Source organism: Fusarium oxysporum, chromosome IX (genome assembly GCF_013085055.1).
Source record: "Fusarium oxysporum Fo47 chromosome IX, complete sequence".
Lineage (NCBI taxonomy): Eukaryota > Fungi > Ascomycota > Sordariomycetes > Hypocreales > Nectriaceae > Fusarium > Fusarium oxysporum.
Genome location: NC_072848.1, coordinates 3227552 through 3250271, shown reverse-complemented (window position 1 = coordinate 3250271; position 22720 = coordinate 3227552). Strand labels below are relative to the sequence as shown.

The following is a 22720-nucleotide window of genomic DNA, read 5'->3' as shown; positions in this document are numbered from 1 at the left end:
AAGGTCAAGTGCAATTTCCTGTTCTTGGCTGAGCGTATGCTTGTATGTTGACGGCAGAAGGATCACCTCAAAAGGGTACCCTGCGGCGATCATGAAGATCAGTCGCCCGAGTTAAAACTCTAGCAGCTTATTTCGACTACTCGTGAATCGAGGAACTGCCTTGGAAATAAGCTGCAAAGTCCTCGGCAGATGTCGACTGTCGGGCCATCTTGCCTACGGTACCCTGACCATGACTGTATGTTACTATTTTCAAAAACGATCTGAGTGGTTTTCTTGGAGCGCCAAGAATAGTCTTACCCTACACCTTGCTGTGTTTTTAGTAAGACGGGATAATTTCCAGCCGGCCTTCACTCCGTCAGGCCTAGGAAAAGGTTAGTATTAACGATCAAAGCTATTCAACTGGATTGTTTTCTGCTCAAGGGTTGGCTGATCTCCTGAGAGCTCATAAGCCTCCAAGGCTTATCCCGCCCCACCCTACCACCGCCATCACAACAGTACGAGCGGGGGATTTAGCATCTATGTCTTAGAAATTCGGCCGGGTGTACGAGCTAAGTATTCTTGTATTTAGAGCTGAGACCAGACATTGTGGAAGGAGAGGCGCGCGGGCCACAAAAAGTGGTAGTGGGCCATTACCAGTGTTTATTGGTACAGTTGGCTAACTACAATACAACACAATATGTTACGCCCGCTGGCCTGTTCTGACCGAAAGGGCACTAGTCACTAATGCTTACATACAACGCCTGCTTTTCGTCCTCGTTTCCCCATGCCCATGCTGTGCCACACATTGCTCAATTTGTGTCCACATTTTGCTGAAGCCCATACTGAACCTTGGTTTCACACCATCAATCTGAATAGCGATGAATACTGTACTGACAATTATTTCTTCCGCGTGCCTCGAGTACTGAGCGATATCTGCCTGGTGCTTTGGAAGGCTGTACAGTACCCAACCCCGCATCAAGTTGCCGCTGACTCGGCTTCTGTTGAATAATCATCCCGATTGAACAGCTATGCTTACCCGAATTATCTTGGCGCATCCCCACATGTGGTAAGAGGCTGTTCATCTCTTGAATGCCACTGGCCAAGCGTCATGGCGTATGTCATGTAAGTAAGCCCCGTGACAACGCGTTCAATTCGTGAACAGTCCGTGGATGTGAGTCGACGCCTCACGAAATAAACGCGCTTGGCATTTCAGGCAGACAAAAGTTAATCTTCTGATAATAAGAACAAGCGGTTGTATGATGGCCCGACAGTCTTGAGGATAAGTGAGTGGCTTGAGCCCCATTCATCAAGCCCATCAGTCATAACTGTTCATCCAACAAGCATCGAGTCAATGAGACTTTCAACCTAATAAATATGCAGTCAGACAAGCCCAATCCCCCTTCGTTCTATCTGAACATCCACACTGCCGACCCAGAAGCCGGCCTTGCCTTTTATACTGCCATTGGCTTTACTCATATCAAGGAGTACTCTGACGACAAGACCAAGGCTCTTCGCCTTCCGGAGCCAAACCAGACCATATGCTTGATGATTCATACAAACGCGCGCTTCAAAGAGTTCATCCGCTCCGGTACTCAAATTGTCGACGCGGCCAAATCAACTGAGGCTCTCTTCTCGATCGCAGTCGAGAGCAAGCAGTCTGTGGATAGTGGGGTGACGAAAGCTGTTGAGGCTGGTGGTATTGCTGATCCGTACATGCTCCCGAATTACGGGTCTGAATGCGGCATGTATACTCGCAGCTTTGCTGATCTAGATGGCCACATGTGGGAGTTGGTCGCGATGGTTGGAAGCTGTGGCAAAAACAAACAGAACTGTTAGTTTAGTCATGTATTTCTGAATGAGGATTTTAGGGTTTGTCTACCTTTGACGCTCACGTAAATCGATTTGTCTCGAGTTATTTGGCCAAGCCTTCACCAAGCTGTGGTTGATACCCGTCGATATTTAATATTCAACTTCTCTGCCCAACGACGCGTCCTCTATTCTTTCCCCCGTCACATTCAGAACTTGGCAAACCTCTGTTCTGTTCAAATATCACGCAGACCACATCCCAAGTGTCTGAGACCCGTAGCTTCCAGCTCATTGTGCTGTGCAACCCAGACTTGAGACGGTACGAGGGTACTGGTTCGAAAATACTTACCCTAGCAAGCTGGTGTCACTGGACTAGTCCATGGTCGCTTACGAGCCAAACCAATAGGTTGTAAAATCAACGAGCAGCGATCATCATGATAGGATGATCGGATGAATACCTAATCCAAATCGTAAGATTGATCCTGGCGGGCCGGTCCTGCTGAATCCAGCACGGAGGAAACATAATTGACGACAATAAGATTACACGCCTGTCTGTCATCTGACAGTTGGGGTTTTCTAATTTATAGAGGCTTGTTGAAAACGTGAGATCGATTTCTATCAAAATATTTCATTCCAGGACTGTCTTTCATAGCTCTTCCGGCCAAATGAGGGGGTTAATATCATATTGTACTCACCTACCGGTAAGCAAAAAAAATATTTCCCCATACAAAATGCATTTTTTCAACAACGCGTTCTTGGTCCAGCTTTAAAGTTAGGGATGACAGTAATCTAGAACGGAAACCAGGTTCCCCGACGCCGGAAACGGAGGATGTCCACCCTGGCGCTTAGGGGGCGGTTGCACCTGGCCACGACGTCGTCGTCAAAATGATGGAAGCCGAGGCGGCTGTGGAATGTTTTGAAGTCGGGGCTCTTTCGGCGTAGTGGGGCCAGTGGCTGGCTCCGAGCTCCATCTCTAGGAATCGTTGTCCTGTACCGGTACATGTTGATTTTTTGCAGATTAGTAATGCAAATAAAAACTGGTCCGTTTAGATATCTCCCATCAGGAGCTTTCTGTTGGTGCCAGTGTTCTCGCCGTCAGAAGACTATTTTGACCTTAGAGTTTCACATGTCTCCTGTATCCTTAACTTCCCATACGAGGTCACTGGCTGTTCAAAGGCAGTGCCAGAATGGAACGAGAAGGGCCAATGCGGAAGGAAATGTCCCGTTGTACGGCTCGATGGCCTGTGCACGATGACACAAACCAATAGGGGTGTTTCAAAAGCTAATTACAGTAGATCCAACAAAAGTAGATAAGATTAGATGGCCTTATCGAAAAGGAAATTCACGGGCGATAGCATTTCAGCTGTCGTGATATCACATTTAGCTGAAAAAAGTGTGATATATATCACTTTAGCATATCACAATACGCAAGTCTGACTGCTCAGCTGTCTTGTGGACTTCTCATGCATTGTCTCAATGCCCATCAACGTTTCCTTTACGATAACTGGATTTGGCAATACAGAATGGGCAAAAACGAAGGTCACGACTAGAGCGGCGCGGTCTTGGACTCGACGACTCAGTGACTACGTTGGCGGTGCCATGGACTCCCCAACACTATATGGACTGGAGTGGTGGATATATCGCCGTAGAGACCCTTGTTCAGATCTACCTACCCTGGAATCCTGTTCATAACCGTTTCATCCACTAGCCAAATGTTCAGTTCCATACCACAAACCAAGTCCCTGTTGAGCACTGTATGCAACAATGGGCCCAAGAGGCTCGACTTTAATTCGACCGCGGGCATAGCCAAAAGGCCGTAGAGCTAGTCGAGAGTATCACGCATCTAGCTGTTGAAGAGGTCGCTCGTGCGTATCATTTACATATTCTCTCCAAGATGCAACAGCACTGGAGTCGGGTTTTACCCCAGAAAAAACTTAACGCACTTCCTTGCGTTCGTCGTTTGAGGCAGAGCCAAGAGGAATCAGTTGCCCAAGTTGGCCGCATCGTGACTGCTCAGACTATTTGGGAAATCTATGACGAAGCTTGGGGTATATATAGCGATGTTCACCTAGGTTCGTCATCCGAACAGACACCGGAAGAAATACTTTGTTGGAATGCAGCACGTAAGCTTCTGACGCCCGAGGACGCTTGGTCCGAGTTCGTACTTCGGCGCCTACTACAATGATGCTGCGAATATATGGCTGCACGACGCTGGTGAAGGCAGGGAGCGTCTTGACGTCCAGGAAGTCGGAAAATTTACCTACAGAGACAATATTCCGAACCTCCTCAACGTCTCCGAACGACATCACCTGTCAAGAAGTCCTTGCCTCAGAGAAATACTGGGGCCAACTTATCACACATACAAAGACCCCGTCTCCCATCTTCTCTCGCCTTATCACGGCAATCCTCGCGTACTTTGACGCTACATCCACCGGCGTGCTCTAGCCCAGCGAATTCTGCGCGCTCATGTTTGCGGCTGGCTACTCGGCCGAGCAGTTCCCGCTATCGATAGTATCTATGATCGAGACCACTTCACCGGCTGATCTGCATGAACTCGACGCCTGGCTGACGAACTGGTTCCGGTCATTCCCGCTTGACCACCGCATGGGGACGCGGGAGTTCCCCCCACCACCGCCGCTAGAGCCGGTCAACGGCCGCATTCGTATGCGGGATCAATTCCGCCATGCATTGATGTACCCACCGGCTCCGGTAGTCCCAGACGGGCTACCGATGCTGTCACGACTAGGCCTAGAGCAGTACTTCACTTGCCAGATGCTACGAGACCCAGAGAATCTATGTGCCCGCCTTAATCAGCTGCTCGGTGCGCTGCCTAGGCTGACGGATCCGGAAACAGACCGTCCGTTCGAGACCCAGCAGATCCCGCGTGCATGCTTCTTGCCTCATCTGGAAGTGGAAGAGGAGAAGAGGCGGATGATCAAGAGACAGCTGAACGAGGCGCGGGATGAGATGGCTACGGGGAGCATCTAAGCGACAAGGGACGCAAATGAGGCTATAGCTCGCGCGATGTGGGCTGCTGGCGGAGGCTGCTGGATTGATAGTAACGGTGCCAAACAGTATTCCGCAGGTCTATAGGTTAGAGTCCATGGCTGGAATCCAAAATACGGACCACTGTGGATCATGGTCTCGGGTGCGGTAGGAAGCCCCTTTTGCCGATAAGGGCTGCGTCTTTTGGACTGCTAGAGTCGAGATATCGGCAGGGTAGGCAGGAATACACTCAACGATGCTAGTCCAGGCCCCCAGATCGGCTTCGTCCATTCACACCGGCTCTCAAGCCTGCTTCCAAGTCCCTTAACCTTCCGGCGTTGAAGAACGCATTGTCCAGAGGTAAACCCCGAGCCCAACTATCCCGCGGTTTTCGCTGTTGATACCAGAACACGGATAATGGGTCGACAGCATCAGGTCCACCCTTCTGGTACAGTTGCATATGCCGGAATAGCATACTGCTGGGCGTAGAAAAACAGGGAGTTGGCTGTAGCTGTGATTTTGGAGTGGTCACAGTCGCCGTAGTTGAACTTGTCGGTATTTCCTTAATTGTAGATGTGGAAAAGGCTAGTGTCTGTTGGAAAATGCGGGGATCCCCCTTCCCTTCAGGATTTAGACTGTTAGTCTGAAAGTCCCAGACGAAATCATCTAGAGATATAAACCCGAGAACTCACCTCAATAATTAACAATCAAGATAAAATATTTGTTTTCACTCAGCACCCCTGCGCAACATAAGCAACATGACTCACCGTTTTATGCGTGTCTCACACTTTTGTGCCCAACCTAGCTTGCTAGGTTGGCTGTTTTGAGGGAATAGAGTTGAGTACTGGTTTCAGGAGATATTTTTGCAAGTAATCACGAACACGCTGTTGTATTAAAGTCCCACGTAGCAATGGTCTAATTAATAATGCCAAGTTCCATCAGGCTATAATAACAGAATCACCTCCCTTCCCCAGACCCTATGCTATATCAGATTATATTACTTAAAATATAAAGAAGGTTATTTAGTTAATAATTAATACTTAGGCCTCCTTTAAGTATAATAATTAGTAAGATACCCTTATAAACTTATAGATAGCTACCTTAGCTTAATAAAGGTAATATATAATATAATAGGCAAGGTATATAATTATATTATTATTATTATAGGTTTAAATTCTAGGTAGTAATAATTTAATAACTTTTAAGTAATTTAATTTAAAAAAACTATTATATTTTAATATTTTTATTAACCTTATTTATTATTATATATAAAGTAACTTATTAATATTTATTATAAGGTAAGAGAAAGCTTAGTTATAACTAATACCTATAATATAATAAGAGGTTTTCTTTTTAAAGGTAAATTAGTAATATAAATTATCTAACTATAACTTAATAATCTCTGCAGAGTAGGCCGGTATGCCTAATATAACTTAATACTAATATAGTAGGCAGATAAGCCTATTACCTTATAACCAAGGAATGTATAATAGCTAATAATTACCTATTTACTCCTATTATATTAAATTACTAGCCTATATTATTTATTTATTATAAGTGTTACTAAATGCCTAAATGCCTTATGTATTAGTTAGGCAGTTAGATGCCTGCTATTAAGCCCTTATATATAACTTAGTGTATATTAAAGTCTGCTTTACTTACCTTATTAAATAGGTTATTATAGCTGCAGCTAGTTAAGCTAACTGCTTTTAAGCCTTAGGTAGGGTTTATATTAAAATAGAAAATTTTAATAGACTGAGTTTATTTTCTCTTTCCTCTAAAAGCTTTAAAAACTCTCTAAATTAGTTAGTAATGCAAAGAATTTTAGGCTGGCTAGTTTTATTATATTATATAATACCTCTCTTTGTGTCTATCTTTTTATCTCTTTTTATCCCTTTTTATTTTTTACTTTTTCTAGCTATTTTCCTATTTTCTTTTATTATTTCTTAGGTATCTTTCTCTTAAAAAAATCTCCTCTCCTATTAACCTTTCCTTTTCTGCTGCTGGCTGTTTTTTTCTTACTAATTACCATTACCTCTTATAATAAAATCCACTTATTAAAGGCTATATATCCGATATTTGCTAATAGTAGTGCTTATAGACTTGATACACTGAATTCCCAGAGGGAGCTAATACAATATCAAAATAAACCTCTATGTTGTATAGTATACTTAATGGTCTAGAAGGAAGGTATAGAAGTCCGTTATATAGGTCAAATAGTAATAAAAAGAGCAGCATCAAGCTTCACAGTGCAGTTTTACTAGAAGTCATTCTATACATATTAGAGAGGGCACTACGCTTTGTTATTTTTAAGGGAGTCTGCGAACCCAGACTCTCCCAGGAGATATTATGATTTAAACAACAAGTAACACAGCACTGTCGGGAGATAATACTGACCAGAAAAGTAGTTAAGCCAGGGTAACAGAACCGTGAGCAACGAAAAATAGATAAACAAACTATAAGATGCCATGTATAGCGTTAATCAATCGTCTTACTAAATATAGCATGCTCCGGATTAGCCATTACTTGTCGTGCTCTTATTCTAATTGGTGTAGCTATTCGAAGTTATCACCACTGCTCTGCCATCATTCGGAAGTACACTTCAGCAATCTCCAAGGCTATATAATATTAGAGTTCTCAATCATTATGATATAAGTATATAGCACACCTCTCTTGTATACGTTGTGATTTAGTATTATTATTCTTAGGTTTCCTGCCCTATCCCTTTAAGTGCCACAGCCCTTAGGCAGGGTTATAACAGGGGTATAAAGCCAATTAAGATAAATAAAATTAATAGTACTTTTCTATATATACTAATTTATATAATAGTAAAAGTCCTAGCAGTTTTAATTATTATAAAGAGCTACCTTATAATCTTAGCAAATATCTTATAACTTCTAGTACTTTATATATAATATATATAATAAGTAAGTATTATAAATAAGTAAGTATTATAAAAATCCCCTAATCTGCATCCTCTCTATTTAATTAATTAATTATTAACTACCTAGTATGTTATAAGCTAAGAATAATACTAGAATCCTTTTAGCCCTTTAAGCTCTCTAAAATAACCTAAAACTAAGTATCTAATGCGCTGCAGCAATCTATAAAGTCTACTACCATACCTTATATTACTAGTAGAAGGGCATATAGTCTTAATGCAAGATTATACCTAATTTATGCTAGCTATCTAATATATAGGAAGAGATTATAATTTAATTTATCCTAAAATTATATATATAAGGGTTTCCCCTGTAATTATATAATATAAAAGAAATAGCTAATAAATTACTTACTAATTATAATAAATTACCTATTAGTAAGCACTAGGCTTCTAACTTTATTAAGTCATAACTAAAACTTAAGATATATTTTTAATATAAATATAAGTATTAGAGAGCTAAATATAGAGATTTAATAATTATTTATAATTAGTTTAGGCTTATAAAGAATATAATTATAAAATATCATATTTAATTAAATAATATTTATAACTTTAATAAGACTAGCTTTATAATAGGTATTATTATAAGTAGTATAATTATTATAGGTATAAAAAGGTATAAAATAATAAAATTAGTATAACCTAGAAATTAGAAATAAACTACTATTATTTAAGTAATTAATATAAAAGGTTAAGTAATTATACTATTTATTATAAGTATAAGCTAGTATAATCTTATTAATTAGTATTAAGAAAGTAACCTATTAAGTAACTAGGCTATTATTATAACCTAAAATAGCTAGATAGATAATAAGATAGGTTATAAATAGCTAAAATACTTTAATTAGTATATAGCTAAGTAGTTAAATAATTACTATTATCTTATAATCCTTAATAGCTATAAAGGTTATTACTTTATTAACTTTAAGAGATATTATAAGGGGAATAAGATTATTAGGCTTTATATACTACCTTATTTATCTTATTTATTATAGCCTCTTAATATTAGGCACTTTAGCCTACTAAAAAAGGCTTATAGTTAAGAAATTAAGTATTTAATCTAATACTTTATAACTTATATTTCTAAGATTAAGTTTTTCCTGGCCTTTTATATAGTATTTTAAGTTATTATAATAGAAAGAAATATTAAGGCAGCTTTTAGGGGAGCTAGGTTGGTTCCTTTTGACCTAGAAAGTATAGTCTTAAAGCTTAATATGCAGCTATAGACTTTAACACCAGTTAAAGAGGAGGCCAGGCCTTTAACTCTATAGATTTTAAAGATACCTAAGATAGTACTTAAGGCTTAGTCTTAGTCTAAGTATCTTAAGAGATAAACTAAATAGTATTATAGCTACTCTTTAGAGTTAATTATAAAAGCTATAAGGTCTCTTATAAAGTAATAAAAGGAAATATATATAAGATGGTATTAATAAGGGCTAAGGTTTAAGACCTTTAATAAGTAAATAAGATACTAAGCTGCTAGCAGAGGATAAAAAATACTAGACTATAAAAAAGAGGGGTAATAATAGTAGAGGAAGGCAGGTAAGTAATTAATTAGGTAAGTAGGGATAGGCAAGCAGAGGGCAAATAGTCGAAAAGTAGTAGTTAAGGAAGGTTAGTGCAACTAGATATTCGGCGCTGTGGAGTATATGGTAAGACTAGGCATAATATAAGAAGATATTAGATTATTATTTTAGTATCTAAGAAGGAGTATAGCAATTAGGGTTAACTAATTAGGAATTTTATTATATTTTATAGTAATTTCTATCTTAAATGCTAATGTTTTTTATAATACTTACTTATTATATATATTACTTACTTTATGACTAAGCTAAGTAGGGCAAGTGACCTTCCTAGGGGCTATAGCACTTAAAGGGATAGGTCTAGCTGAAAAGTATACTTTTTCAGGGTTATTTATAGGGTATTTTGTAAATAAATACCTGCTTAACAAATTAACCATATTGTTATTTATTACTACTAGAATGATTTATAGCTAAAATCATTATAGCCCAAACATTTAACCAAACGAGCTACTTTCCTTAAAAAATCTTATTAAACTTATATAGATATAATCACATACTCATGGGAGAATCATCTTGCCCTCAGAAACTTTCACGCCATCCCCCACAACACCCACAGTATACTGACCTTCGTCGTCGATAGTCAAGTCCACGCAGAGGATGCATTCCCTCCCCACTTGGAACCCTTGCCAAACCTCGATACTCGCCTTGCCACCGTCAGTCTGTAGATGGCCCTCACTATGGAGGAAAGCTGACAATGGCCCAGCAGCGCTTCCTGTCGCAGGATCTTCGTTCGACATGCCAGGACTAAAGAATCTCGCTCGGTATGTATTCCCCCCATCTTCTTTAGAGTTATCCCTTGCGAATAAGTACAGTCCATATACATACTCGCCAGCCAGTAGGAGTTGCTGCACTAGCTCATCTCGTTGGACTGATGCGCGCTCAAGAGCTTCCACTGAAGCGATAGGCACGAAGAGATGGTGAGTAGTAGATGTAGATAGAACTCGTGGAGCCAGGTCTTCCTTTGTTTCACTATTTCTGTCAATAGTTGTCAAGCCAATGTCTTCTGGGCTTAAACCAATAGTCTTAGCGAGTGTATCAATTTGAGGGTGTCGTCCATGGAACTTAGGCGTAGCCTGCGTTATGGAGACGGAAAACTTGACCGAATCCTTATCTGGGCCCGATTTCTGCAGAATCTTGACTGGAGACACCAAACCGCCGAGCTCTTGGTGAAATGTATACTCATCGAATCGAGCTTTTCTGTGGGCTGCCTTCCCTGGTGTAAATTCCAGTAAGCCTTCGTGCGCCAGAAACCACCAAACGCCCAATATGTTGTGCCCAATCCCGAAGACTTCCCTCCCATTTGGGAGAAACGAACGAAGCGCATAGTCTGCGCCTCCCACACTTGGCCTCGAAAAGAATGTAGTCTCCGATAAATTGAACTGACTCGCGATCAACCTCATCTGAGTTTCTGTGAGATTGCGCTCAAGGTCATTTACAATAGCCAGTGGGTTGCCCCTGTAAGGATTGCAGGAGAAAACATCGACAACGGCGAACTGAGCGTAAGCCATAATAAGAGTCGAAGACTATGCTAATCAAGAGCACAAAGATCAGTAGAACTGAAAAGCGAGATGAAGCTGAGGGCGACTGTAGTGATTGTTCTTAAGGACTGCTACTGCTAGTCGGCATGCCGTCTTTATACTTGGAACATTTAATAAAATCTTGACGAGGTAATAACACTTCTTTTAGGTTTATGATTTCTCAGCAGGTAAGACGGGTTAAGAGTTCTGCCGAGTCATCTTGTGTCCTGTTATGCAAGAATCATCAGTAGCCGAACTAAACCATTTCTGGGATAATATCGCCTTAGTGCATTGGAGACTGATTTGTCATGCCTCAACATGACTTAGCAACGATCATCCGCTGACCCATGATTTACTGACGCCTGACTGATATATTTAGGTGAGTACTGTTCTCAAAGCAATTAGAAATTTTCAAATGAATGCCAGCTTAGGGTCAGGTGTGATCAGTTCTTGCCATCAAGGCATTGATAAATACGCAGTAATCATTCTTGAGACAGGATGTTCAAACAGCTTACACTAAGCTAAACACGACCGTAATCCAATCTTTTTGCAATTCGACATGTCCCTCGTCACTCATATTTGTATACTCTATGAAAATATTGCTTCAAGCAGTAATCGGGAGTACTGCTTTGTCGATCGGCTACCCTGTAGCTATTATCTCTTTTTCTCGTGATTAATCAAGAGCATACCAGGTGATCGAAAGCTTGTTAACCTTCTGGTCCTCCAGCATTCGATGTAGTAGGATTTGTGTCTGTATAATGGTGCTGTAGTGTTGCAGATAATGACATTTTGGCATGTGTTTGTACTTGGGGCTAAGGCTTGGCTACTATTATTGGTAGCCGTGCCCTGACGGTTATTGAAGCCGTCTCTGGGCGCGTTTGGCAATAGCTTCTCACTTTGTCTTCTCCTCTGACGCAACGTACTCCCAAGACTGCCTAAATTTCCTGGTTACTTCAGGAATAATAAGAAGTAACTTAGAATATATAATAATGACAAAGTGAACCACAGCTGATATTTATTAACCACGAAATCCTGATTAGGTTAGTGAATGACTGCGATAATTAAAAGAAGTTAGTGCGCGACTGCTAAATTCTGGTCGGCCATAACAAAGCTGGGCTAAACTAAGATAGGCGAAAACTAAAAGGGTAATATCTTCCGACCCGCTGGCTTTGTTTCGTGCGTCGATTATGGGTACTAGTAGCATTATGAAGAACGCGACTTGGCTGTTTTAGGATGTTGCTGTGGAGTGGACTAGGATATCGTCTGGTTTAACCCCTCCTCTCCTTAGTCTTAACCCCAGAAGACTGACGAGGGTTTGGGCAGCAAGCACAGAGTGCATGTTGTCATGGAAGATGTGCGGATGCTGAGATGCAGGGCTGGACAGCCTGAGAAGAGGGTGATGGTAAGATCCTTTTCTACCAAAGGAGATGACATAAACAAGCAAAGGGAGATGTAAGGAGCATGCCTGGATGTGACATATGAAGTTGATTCTCGAGATGAGATACCATGAATGCGCCATGTTGCATTAAGCTCCAGAGGAAACGTAAGATACTAATGACGCTGTAGGTAACGTGAGAAACTGTTCCAGCGTCAAAGACTGAGGATGGACACAGTTGGGGGCTAGTTCCAGGTATAGGTTTAACTAAGGGTGGCAATTCTTAGTTCTGGGTGATGCTTTACTGCTGTTGTTGCTGGAATTATAAATTAAAATGGTTATACACCTCCTGATATTACTGCGGCGGGTACTGCAGAACGCGAAATACAAAGCAGATGAATCTTTTCTATATTTCCAAACATCTTTTAACGCTTGGTATAACATGGAATCCGTGCGGCTAAAAAGCGTTTTTTGAGAACGTGTTCACCCAACAGCGAGAAATGTACATCAAGTCCAGCCTATGGAGAATGATCTGCAGCTGGGCCTCAGTTTCAGCAGAGCTCCACCAAGGGAACCCTTGCCATTGGCCAAGCCTATAACTTCTACCTCGTTGGAAGGCTGGTTGCTAAGCCGAGGTGGCAATGATGTCAAGTGGTTTACCACGGAACAGCTCGGTCTAGCGGGTATGTTAAAGAAAAGGGGTCGTGTTGCTGATTTTAGCGATTGCGATATACTCTGTTTAAGTACTCTGGAATGTCCTTTTATGAAGATGACGACGATAATATGGATATCTCTAATTTGGGTTCGCGATTTGTGGATGGCTGGAGAGGCTGATAGTAATAGAACCTTTTAAATCCTTAAAAGCTGTATGCCTTAATAGGAGATGGCTAGGATATATGTTGTATGCGCGTTGATGCGTTTAGATTGTTTAAATAGATTTGAACCTAAACTTATTTATGACAGAAGTAAGGTTAATTAGTAATATAGCAAGAACCTTACTTTGACTTGAACTTTGCTTAGGGTTTATTATTAAGAACTCTCTTGTATGTGAAAGTGGAATGCGGGGAAATGCGGGGAAGTACAGGGATTATTAGCTAATGGTAATGCGAAATGCCTACTTTCAGTGAAAGTGGGCGGAGTAATAGAGATGTAGTCAAGCCAACGGGTAGATTAACGAAATTTAATTGGCTTACAAAAATCAACTCTACCTTCGTCAATCAATTCAGCTCTACCCCCTGTAAAGCGGGGCAATAAAATCAAATCTACTACAATTGATTTTGTCATTGACTACTAGGGTACCAAGATGCTTCGGGCATCACACGCAGAAATTATATTATTATAGCCACAATCGACATAGGTAGCAGACTAACAGGGAGTGGTATAGTGTTGCTATATAGATATGTGACAAATGAAAAAGTGAGATCCTTGGTTTCTGTTGGCACAAAATCAAAGATCACATACTATCCGTCATTTTCTTAACCTCATCCGCCACGTTATACGTAAAGACGGAGTATTGCTTCTTGAAAATCACGTTAGGGAAGAAACCTAAGCCCAGTTAGCGGGGCCCGAACATGCTTTCACCGTTGTAGAGAATAGCCTTGAGAGTGGACTTACTCATAATCCATAAAACCCCATACATTAAATATTCCGAGATAGTCCCCTTATCTCGTTTTGAGTTTTGGATCGTCTGCGCCTCACGTAGTATTTGGGCAACGTGTGGAACACGCAATGCCATATACTGACGTGCAGCCGTCTTGACCAGGCTCTTTGGATTCGCCTCAATCTGTTCTTGATCTGCGTTTTGAAGTGAGTGACTGAGGAGCAGCACGAAAGCCTCCACGTCCTCCAGAGCCTGCGCACATCCCTGACCGGACGTCGGCGGTAATGCGTGGGCCGCATCACCGACAAGCACGACGCCGTCCCGCTCCCATGTGGGGAGCGGCGGAACAGTCCAAGTAGGCCACATGGTATCCACCTCAAGAGATTGTAGAATTTCTTGAATGACGGGGTCTCCCCAGCCCCTGTGACGTTCTTGTAATTGACGGGTGATCGCGCCTTTGTCTATGGTGGCCGTCGTGGGGCACTCTGACACCTCGTAGGTAGACCACCACGCAAGCCGTTCGCCTGGGTCGGCAATGTGGTGGGGTGAATCGCGATAAGGTGACGATTCAGCACTCTCGGAGAAAAAATAGCCAAAGAAGCCATTTCCTCCAAACACAAAGTTCATAGCTCCTTTCTCGACGTGGTCTCGGACCCCACTAGCGCTGATGAAGCCACCGACTCCAACGAGGCCCCTATGTCGGGTTAGACTCGAAAGGGCGCCTGGAAACGATCGAGAGTATCAAGACTGGCAGGGTGATCACTTACTCGTAACGTGGCGGATACGGGTCTTTCTCTGCCTCTGGAAACAAGGCTAGTTTGACGCGGCTTTTCAAGCCATCGGCTCCGATGATCAAATCCGCCTCGATTGGCGGACTTCCATCCACAAATTCGATAGTATTGGGACCATCCGGATTGGCGACAACCTGAGAAACCCGCTTGATGACGATGTCGTTGTTAGAAACTCGCGTACGGAGAGCTCGCCAGATTGAGTGCCGGCTGCTGGAAACGGTGGACATGGCATGCTCGCTGGCTGCATTGGGAGGGAGAGCGTCGCCCTGATTCGCGCGTACTAAAACTTGGCCACCTTTGCTCTTCATGATCATTATCGGTGTGACATAACCCCCGCGGACGACATCTCGCAAGACCTCCTCATCCAACCGCCTCAAGACGCCGAGACCGTTTGGTCCCACACCTAGGCCACCGCCAACAGTGAGCGTCGCGGAATGCGGGAGACCTTTCGCACGCTCGGAGGACTTGGTTTCCTTGTTCATGTCATGGGCTTCGTAGATCGTGATGGAATACTGTTTACCAGCTGGTAATGGCTGCAGATGCTTTTTGAGCAGTAAGTAAATGGCGCATCCGGAGATACCTCCGCCGATGATGGCTATCTTCATTGCTGTACCAGGTGACAGTTCCTGTCGAATTGCCTCAATTGTATTGATGATTAATATTCGGTTCAACAACAGGCGGGCAGACTAATAAAACTGTGCAGTGTATTCATCTGGTATTTATGAAATTTTGCCTTCTTTTAAAATAGAACGCGCGTCAAAGCGGTGGCGTCTCGAAGACAGCCCTGGCGCCGGGTTGTCCTGGACATCGGCCTCGCATTTAGTCAACTGTTTTGTGGCAAGCATCACGCGGGGCTGCTCCGTATATTGGCTTTGGCACGGGACTGTGTATGGGCCTGCAGTGGAAGGAGATTGAGTAGATGGAGCTTGGGGTAAGCGGGCTTGACGTTGCGCCGTAGACCGCCAAGGCCTGTGCATTCTGCACGGGCTAGCGCATAAAGCTAATTGACTACCAGCTTCTTTCTAGCCTGCCGCGTCCACGCTGACGTAGTTTATCACCTACCAACCAGCGTGAACTAATACCTGTACTACCCCTAGTGCATTTACCAACTCCAGTAGGGAATCAGCACTTAGGTTAATGTCACCCAGTGACCGAGGTGGTGCACAGTAACATCCAATAAGAAATTCTGCCGGCTTCTCAATTCCACCGCCTGCTGAAGTGGGTAAGCTTAATGCCAACGGCGCGGTTTATTATTAATCCGAGACTTTTCCGAAGTCGCCGCGCTTTTTTGCGATCATAATAATATAAATTGAAACAAAGAAAACTTAATATTATCACCTAAAGTGCTTAACACAATGGTGCCGCCCGCTCTTCCACTATATCATTATTAATCTTCTCTAGAGGGTATTATAGACTTCTTATCTTACAAACCCTTATCTAAGTCTTATTGCGCCTCTGCTATTTATCGGTTTTATTAAGTTATTAAGCATTTTAATAGTAATAATATTAAACGAGGTTAAGACTAATACGGTAAAGTAAAGCTTATTTACTTTACTTATAAATATTCTACTAATTAAGTATCTAAAGATAATATTTTAATTGCTGTTTTTAAGTTTTTAAAACTATTAATTTTATTTAAAGAGGATATTAACTTTAAAGATACTATATACCAAGGCCAATTAAAGACCTACTTATATAAATTTACTAACTATCTAATTAATAACTTCTTTCTCCTGCATATAATTCTATTTTAAACTAATATCCTAGTCTATTACTAACACCTTAGTAGTTAAAGTATTAACTAAAAAGATACTATAACTAATACTAGTATCTCACTTAGCTATTATAAAAACCTAACGCTAAGACTATATCTTTTCTAGGATACCAGAGTATCTAGCCAGTCTAAGAGGTGCCTGCCTTATATAAGACTAGTATTACTATATTATTTCATAAAAGTTTAATAAAGCTAAAGCTCTAAAGCGCTTCTAATAATATAGCAGAAGTAAGGCTATTAACTAAGATGGCATTCCCTTAGCTAATCCTAGGCAATAATTTAACTATCTAGAGGTTATATATATTCTTCTGCACTCTCTTACTTAGCTTAACTCTTCTAAAGAGCTGGTGAGAATTCTAAACCCTATAATCTTACTCCTGCTAACTCTATAATAAAACTCTTTAAAAGTAGCAGCACTGGCAATACTTAATATATTTAATAGTAGTATTACCGACTTAATCAAGGAAATTAATATTAACTATCTATTTAATACTTTAATACTAACTCTAAGTTATTATATGTCTTTTAGTGACTTTTATATCTATTTTAAGCCTATTAGAGATATACGGCGTATATATTATGTAGGCATATTTCTACTGCCTAGTCTTACAGAAGATATCCCTATTACTTAAACCCTTTTCCTTACTAAGGATAAGAGTATTAATTTACTATTATCTTAACTCCTTGCTATTTATTATACTATTATATATATCTTATACTTTTCTGCCCTAGGTAATTATATTAATAATATACTAAGTAATATTAAGGAATTTAGTATTTATTTAGATAAGTCTACTAATTTATCTTAACTACTGAAATTAAGACTTAATAATTAGGCAGTTAAAGAGGTCTATAGATAAATATATATATCTAAGGCGTTTTAATATTTAATAATAATTTTTAATTACATAGGGGCATTATATAGATACCTAGATATTAGTAATAAGTTAGACCTAGATATATAGTTTTCTAGAAGCATAAATATATATATAACTACTAATATATAATTACTATTTAAGTAATAAATATAATTTAGTTCTTCCTAGGAAGTATATAAACTAAGCTGCAAGGTAAATTTAAGGAGCTTGGCTCCTTAGATATTATAGGAATAGGCTAGAGTAAAATAACTATTATTAGAGTCCACTTAGATATACTTACTATTAGCAGACTTTTAAAGTAACCTAGCCTTAAAAAGTATTATAAGAGTTATTATAAGCTTTTATAGCCTTTTTTAACTTACCTTATATATTAATAAGTGTATTTTATATTTATAGTAACTATTAAAATAAATATAACTATAGAATTAATATATATTAGCTTTACTTATATATTTAGGTTTAACTACCTTAAGACTTTAGCTCCTAATAATATAATTAATATATTTTATTTATCTTTCTTATAATTTGCCCCTAGGGGCAAATTATATTCATAAAGGTATGCTTTTATACTTAGTTTATGTACTTATTAGGTTTCTCTAAATACTTTATAGTATAGTTATAAGTAGTCCTAAAGCTATCCTTAATAAAGAAGTATTATTACTTTATAATAATGCCTATTATATTAGCAATCTAGTATTACTATTATTAATATTAACTTTTATTTATCTTATAAGAGGCTATAAATTACTTCTCCTCTTAAACTACCTTAGGGTATAAGTTAATTAGTCTTACTATTAGGTAACTTTATAAAAGTAATAAGGATAATATAATATTATAAACCTAAATAGTTTTATTATATATACCTTATATTTTCTACTAATTACCTTACTAGCTGCTAAAGATAATTAGAACTAAGAACTTATAATTAGAGCTAATCTATTATAATTATTACTAATCTACTAGAATTAATACTAATTACTTAATAACCTTACTAATTAACTATAATTAACCTTAGTATATAAAATATATTTATTTATACTTTTATAGATTTTAGCTTACTAGCTATTAATAAAACTTCTTTATATTAATTAAGCCTAATATATATTAAATCTACTATTAAGGGATATAATACTTTAATAAGCTTAGTATTATGCCTTATATAATCTGCTAATAATAAACCTAGTATAGCTTAGTTTATCTATAGTTAGGAACTAACTATTATATATAATATATATCTTTAAATATTATTTCCTAGCCTATATATTATATTTAATTTATTTATAAGGTAATACTAGTATTATATTATTATATGGTTTTATATAGCCTTTTTATATATCCCCTAACCTTATATACTTATTAGTAAAGAGCTTTTAAGTAAGATATCTAATAGTATTAGGACTAGCTTATAGGAGAGTATTATAAGATAAAGAGCTATAATTAGGATTATTATTAGTAATAATAATTTATAATTTTTAGATATTATTTATTAACTAACTCTAAAAAGATAAGCCCTGCTAGATATAATTATAAGGCTAGTTTTAGATCTGCTATTAAGCTATATACTTAATCTCTTTACTATAATTAGTTTTTAAGTAGGTAAGTAAGACTTTTTTACTAATAAAGCAAAGACTATTATTAAACCTAGCTTAAATTATCTTATTATTATTTTATTCTTTATAATTTTTTATCCCTCTTCTTAGAGATATTACCTTAGGCTAATCCTATTTAAGACTTTAACTTATTATATAAGCAGCCTATGCTAATTCTAAGGTTTATTTAAGCTAAACCCCTTATAGGATTATATAATCCCTCTTAATTATATAATACCTCTTATTTAATATACCTCCTTAAAGTAAAAATATCTTAATACTTTAACTCCTTAAAAATCCTCTTTTAAAATCCTTTTATAATTTATTATAAGTCTTCTAAAGTTAATCTTATTATATTTTATTATTTTATATCCTCTTATTATACTTTAACTTAGTTATTATACTTTTAATAAGTAAATTATAAATTAAGCTATTATATTATATTAATAATAGATAGATCTTATAAATAATAAGTAGATTATATAATTAAGTTAAATAATAAGCCTTTAAATTTTAGAATATAAAGGCCTTTTTTTACTGCTAAATTTAATTTCTTTTTTTTTTTTTAAGTATTAATATTATATTTAATATATATCTCTTCTTCTTAGTTATTTAATAGCTGCTCTAAGCTTTATTTATTACTTTTAAAGTATATTTATTAATTATTTTCTCTTATAGAATTTAATATATATCTTTAAGTTTTTATATTACCTCTTATATTACTGCTATTATATTATATATATTTATATAATTTAAAATATTTATTTAAAGCTTATTAGTTAATTTTAAATAGTAATTCTTTTTTATTTAATTTTTTTACTTTTTAATAAGTTATTTATTTTTTTTAAGCTTTAAGTTATTAAATTAATTTACTAATATATATTTAATAAGAAAGATCCTTTTTTTTTTGCCTATCTTAGGCTAAGGTTTATTATATTATATAAAAGGTATAGGTTATTACTACTAATATAATAAATAAAAAACTATAAGTTTTTTATATTTTATTTCTTTATTTTAAGCTATAATCTAATATTTTAATTTTCTTAGTAAAACTAAGTAGTACTAAGTCTTATACTTAGCCTGCCTTAATAGTATTACTACTAGTTAAAGTACTAAGGAGTATTAGGCTAAGTTAGGCGCCTTATATTATATGTATTATAACCTTAATAGCTCTTATTACCTTATATAAGTAATATATATTTTATCTATAAGTTATATTTAGCTAATTTAAATTATATAGCCTTATTACTGCCTTTTTTACTGCTTTTCTTTTCTTAGATTATATTTAATAGGATAAGTATCTTATTTAAAAAACTATAAGTATTTTCTATTGCTTATTTTCCTATTTTAAATTATATTAATATTTTAGGAATTTTAAGAGAAAGATAAGTATTATATTATAGCTAAAGTTATTTTAAAGGCTATTCTTAAGGGTAGTTTTCTTTTATTTAATAACTTCTGCCTTACTTAAATAAGATATATTTTTTCTTTTTATATTATAGCTAGTAGTTTTTATTTTTTATATATAGAGGAAAGTCTTATCTTTTTAGGCTTATTTTTATTAATTTTAAATTTAGTTCCCTTTTATTATTTGCCTCCTTAAGTAAATATATTATTATAAATTCTAAGGTACATAATTTATAAATAAAACTTAAGGCACTTTTTATAATATTAAAAAATATCTTATATTTAAGATAGCCTTAAAAAGTAAAAATATCTTTTTTATATTCTTAATAATTATATACTTAAATCTTAGTAGTTTTATTATATTATAACTAGAATTTATTTTAAGATATAAATATAATAAATATAGTTTTAAATAGGGAAACTAATCTATACTAGGTTTATATATATAGAATACATAGGGCATTAATACTAAGTACATTAAGTATTATATCTCTTAATAATTAAATCTTAGAGGATTATTAGTAATATAATAGTTAATTTCTAATTATAAATAAACTAAGTTATACTAGGTTTATTATTAGCAGATTATATAAGGTATATAACTAAGCTTATTAAAGTATTATATCTCTTAATAGTAAATTTAATATATATTAGTCTTAATTAATATAAAGAAGTCTTATTAATAGCTAGTAAGTTAGAATTTATAAAGGTATAATAAATATATTTTATATACTTATATAAGTTATAGTTAATTAGTAAGGTTATTAAGTACTTAGTAGTAATCTAAGTAGATTAGTAATAATTATAATAGATTAGTCTTAATTATAAGTTCTTAGCACTAATTATCTTTAATAAGCAGTAAGGTAATTAGTAAGAAATATAAGGTATATATAATAAAACTATTAGGGTTATAATAAGTAATTTATAGTAATCTAGTCTTAAAGTATTATAATCTAAGTAATTTAAATAAAAGAGGATTATTACAGGGAGAAGTAATCTTAGTGTAATTAGTGGAAATTATAGGGGCCATATAATATAGGCGTAGGGGTTATAATAATAAAGTATTAAAATAATTAAATAAGCCTTATTACTTAGATATTTAAATTATTTAGTATTTCTTTAATTAATTTTTTAATAAGATTTATATCTTAATATCTTTATATTTAATCTTAAATATTTATAAGCCTAAATAGCTCATAACTTTCCCTTAACTTTTACCTTTATAATGCCTTTATAAGCCTATTTATAATTAATTTAAAGCTTATTTTATAACTTAGGAATATTATTTCCTTTTAGATATATTTTTATAACTAATAATTATAAATACTTATATATTAAAGTTTAATTTTTAGCTTTTATAAAGAATTCTTTAGGAGGCAAATAATTTATTAATTATTACTTATAAGGTATAAATTAGTATTTTATAACTTATTATATAAGCTTTAAAATAGCCTTTATTAAAATAAACTCTTTTTTATAGCTTATTTTTTTTTTTTTTTTTCCTTATTATTAGCCTTATATAAGGCTATTAAGCTTTTTAACTTTTCTATAAAGGCTTAAATAGTAAGACCCCTAGAGCAGGCTATTATTATAGAATTTAAAATTATATAAGGTTTATCTGCCTTAATAATATAATTACTGCCTTAACCAGGTAGTATTAATACTAGCTATAGGCCTACTTTTAGCAGTTACCTTTATAGCTTATAAGAGTATAAATAGTTCTGCCTTAGTTATTAAGGTAATTATTATATCTTATTTATTTACTTATTAACCTATAAGTCTTTTATAAATCTTTATTATATATCTTTATAAGCTTTTTCTATTAAGGGTATTATTAGTAAATAAGGTATTATTATATATTATAAAGCTTCCTTTAGGATTAAATTATAAATTATAATAATATATTATATATAAGTAATTAAGAATATAATTAGTTACTTTTATATATTTTTTACTTAAATTATTTATAAATTAGGCTAGTTATAATATAATAAAAGTAATATTTAATTAACTTATAATACTTATATAAAGAATTAATTTAATTATTTTTTTATATTAGTTTATTATATATTAATTTGCCTTTTCTTAGTTTAAAAAGAATTCTTTTTAATTTACTAGAGAGCTATTTAAGGTATTTATAGTTTATATCTTATATATCTTCTTAAAATATATTAATTAAGTAACCTAGATAGTTTTTAAGGTATAGTTTTAAATAACCTCTATCTTAAGGAATTATTATAATTTATTTCCCTTAATTAACTTATATTTCTCCTAAAGAGATTTTATAAGTTAAGAAGTAGCTTTTTTATCTTTTTTTTTTTAAATATAATAATTATATTATTTATATTAAAGAAAATTTCCCTAGTTTAAACCACTGCTTTTTCACTAATTTCACTTTATCTATTCTTATACGCAAGGTTGATTGGTCACGTGCCCCACCACGTGCATTCAATTAATAGAAGTCAACCCAATTCCTTTAATTCTGACTTTGA

At 35.8% G+C, this 22720-nt stretch overlaps 4 protein-coding genes across 4 annotated transcripts; 2 read left to right on the top strand and 2 right to left on the bottom strand.

The window, feature by feature from the left end:
- The first annotated feature begins 1286 nt into the window (after positions 1-1286).
- FOBCDRAFT_232063 (uncharacterized protein) lies at positions 1287-1847 on the top strand. Its single transcript, XM_054707011.2, has one exon. It carries the CDS (start codon positions 1354-1356, stop codon positions 1813-1815), a length of 462 nt encoding a protein of 153 aa, XP_054562986.1. The 5' UTR covers positions 1287-1353; the 3' UTR covers positions 1816-1847.
- A 2404-nt stretch (positions 1848-4251) lies between these two features.
- FOBCDRAFT_279782 (uncharacterized protein) lies at positions 4252-4773 on the top strand (the record flags this gene model as incomplete). Its single annotated transcript, XM_054707010.1, has 1 exon — positions 4252-4773. The coding sequence occupies one exon, from the start codon at positions 4252-4254 to the stop codon at positions 4771-4773; it is 522 nt and encodes a 173-aa protein (XP_054562985.1).
- A 5015-nt stretch (positions 4774-9788) lies between these two features.
- Positions 9789-10805, bottom strand: FOBCDRAFT_323306 (uncharacterized protein; the record flags this gene model as incomplete). Its single annotated transcript, XM_054707009.2, has 1 exon — positions 9789-10805. The coding sequence occupies one exon, from the start codon at positions 10803-10805 to the stop codon at positions 9795-9797; it is 1011 nt and encodes a 336-aa protein (XP_054562984.1). The 3' UTR covers positions 9789-9794.
- Positions 10806-13525: 2720 nt separating this feature from the next.
- Positions 13526-15185, bottom strand: FOBCDRAFT_298934 (uncharacterized protein; the record flags this gene model as incomplete). Its single annotated transcript, XM_054707007.2, has 4 exons — positions 13526-13554; positions 13651-13734; positions 13804-14483; positions 14557-15185. 4 exons carry the CDS (start codon positions 15183-15185, stop codon positions 13526-13528), a joined length of 1422 nt encoding a protein of 473 aa, XP_054562982.2.
- Between the last annotated feature and the right edge of the window lie 7535 nt (positions 15186-22720).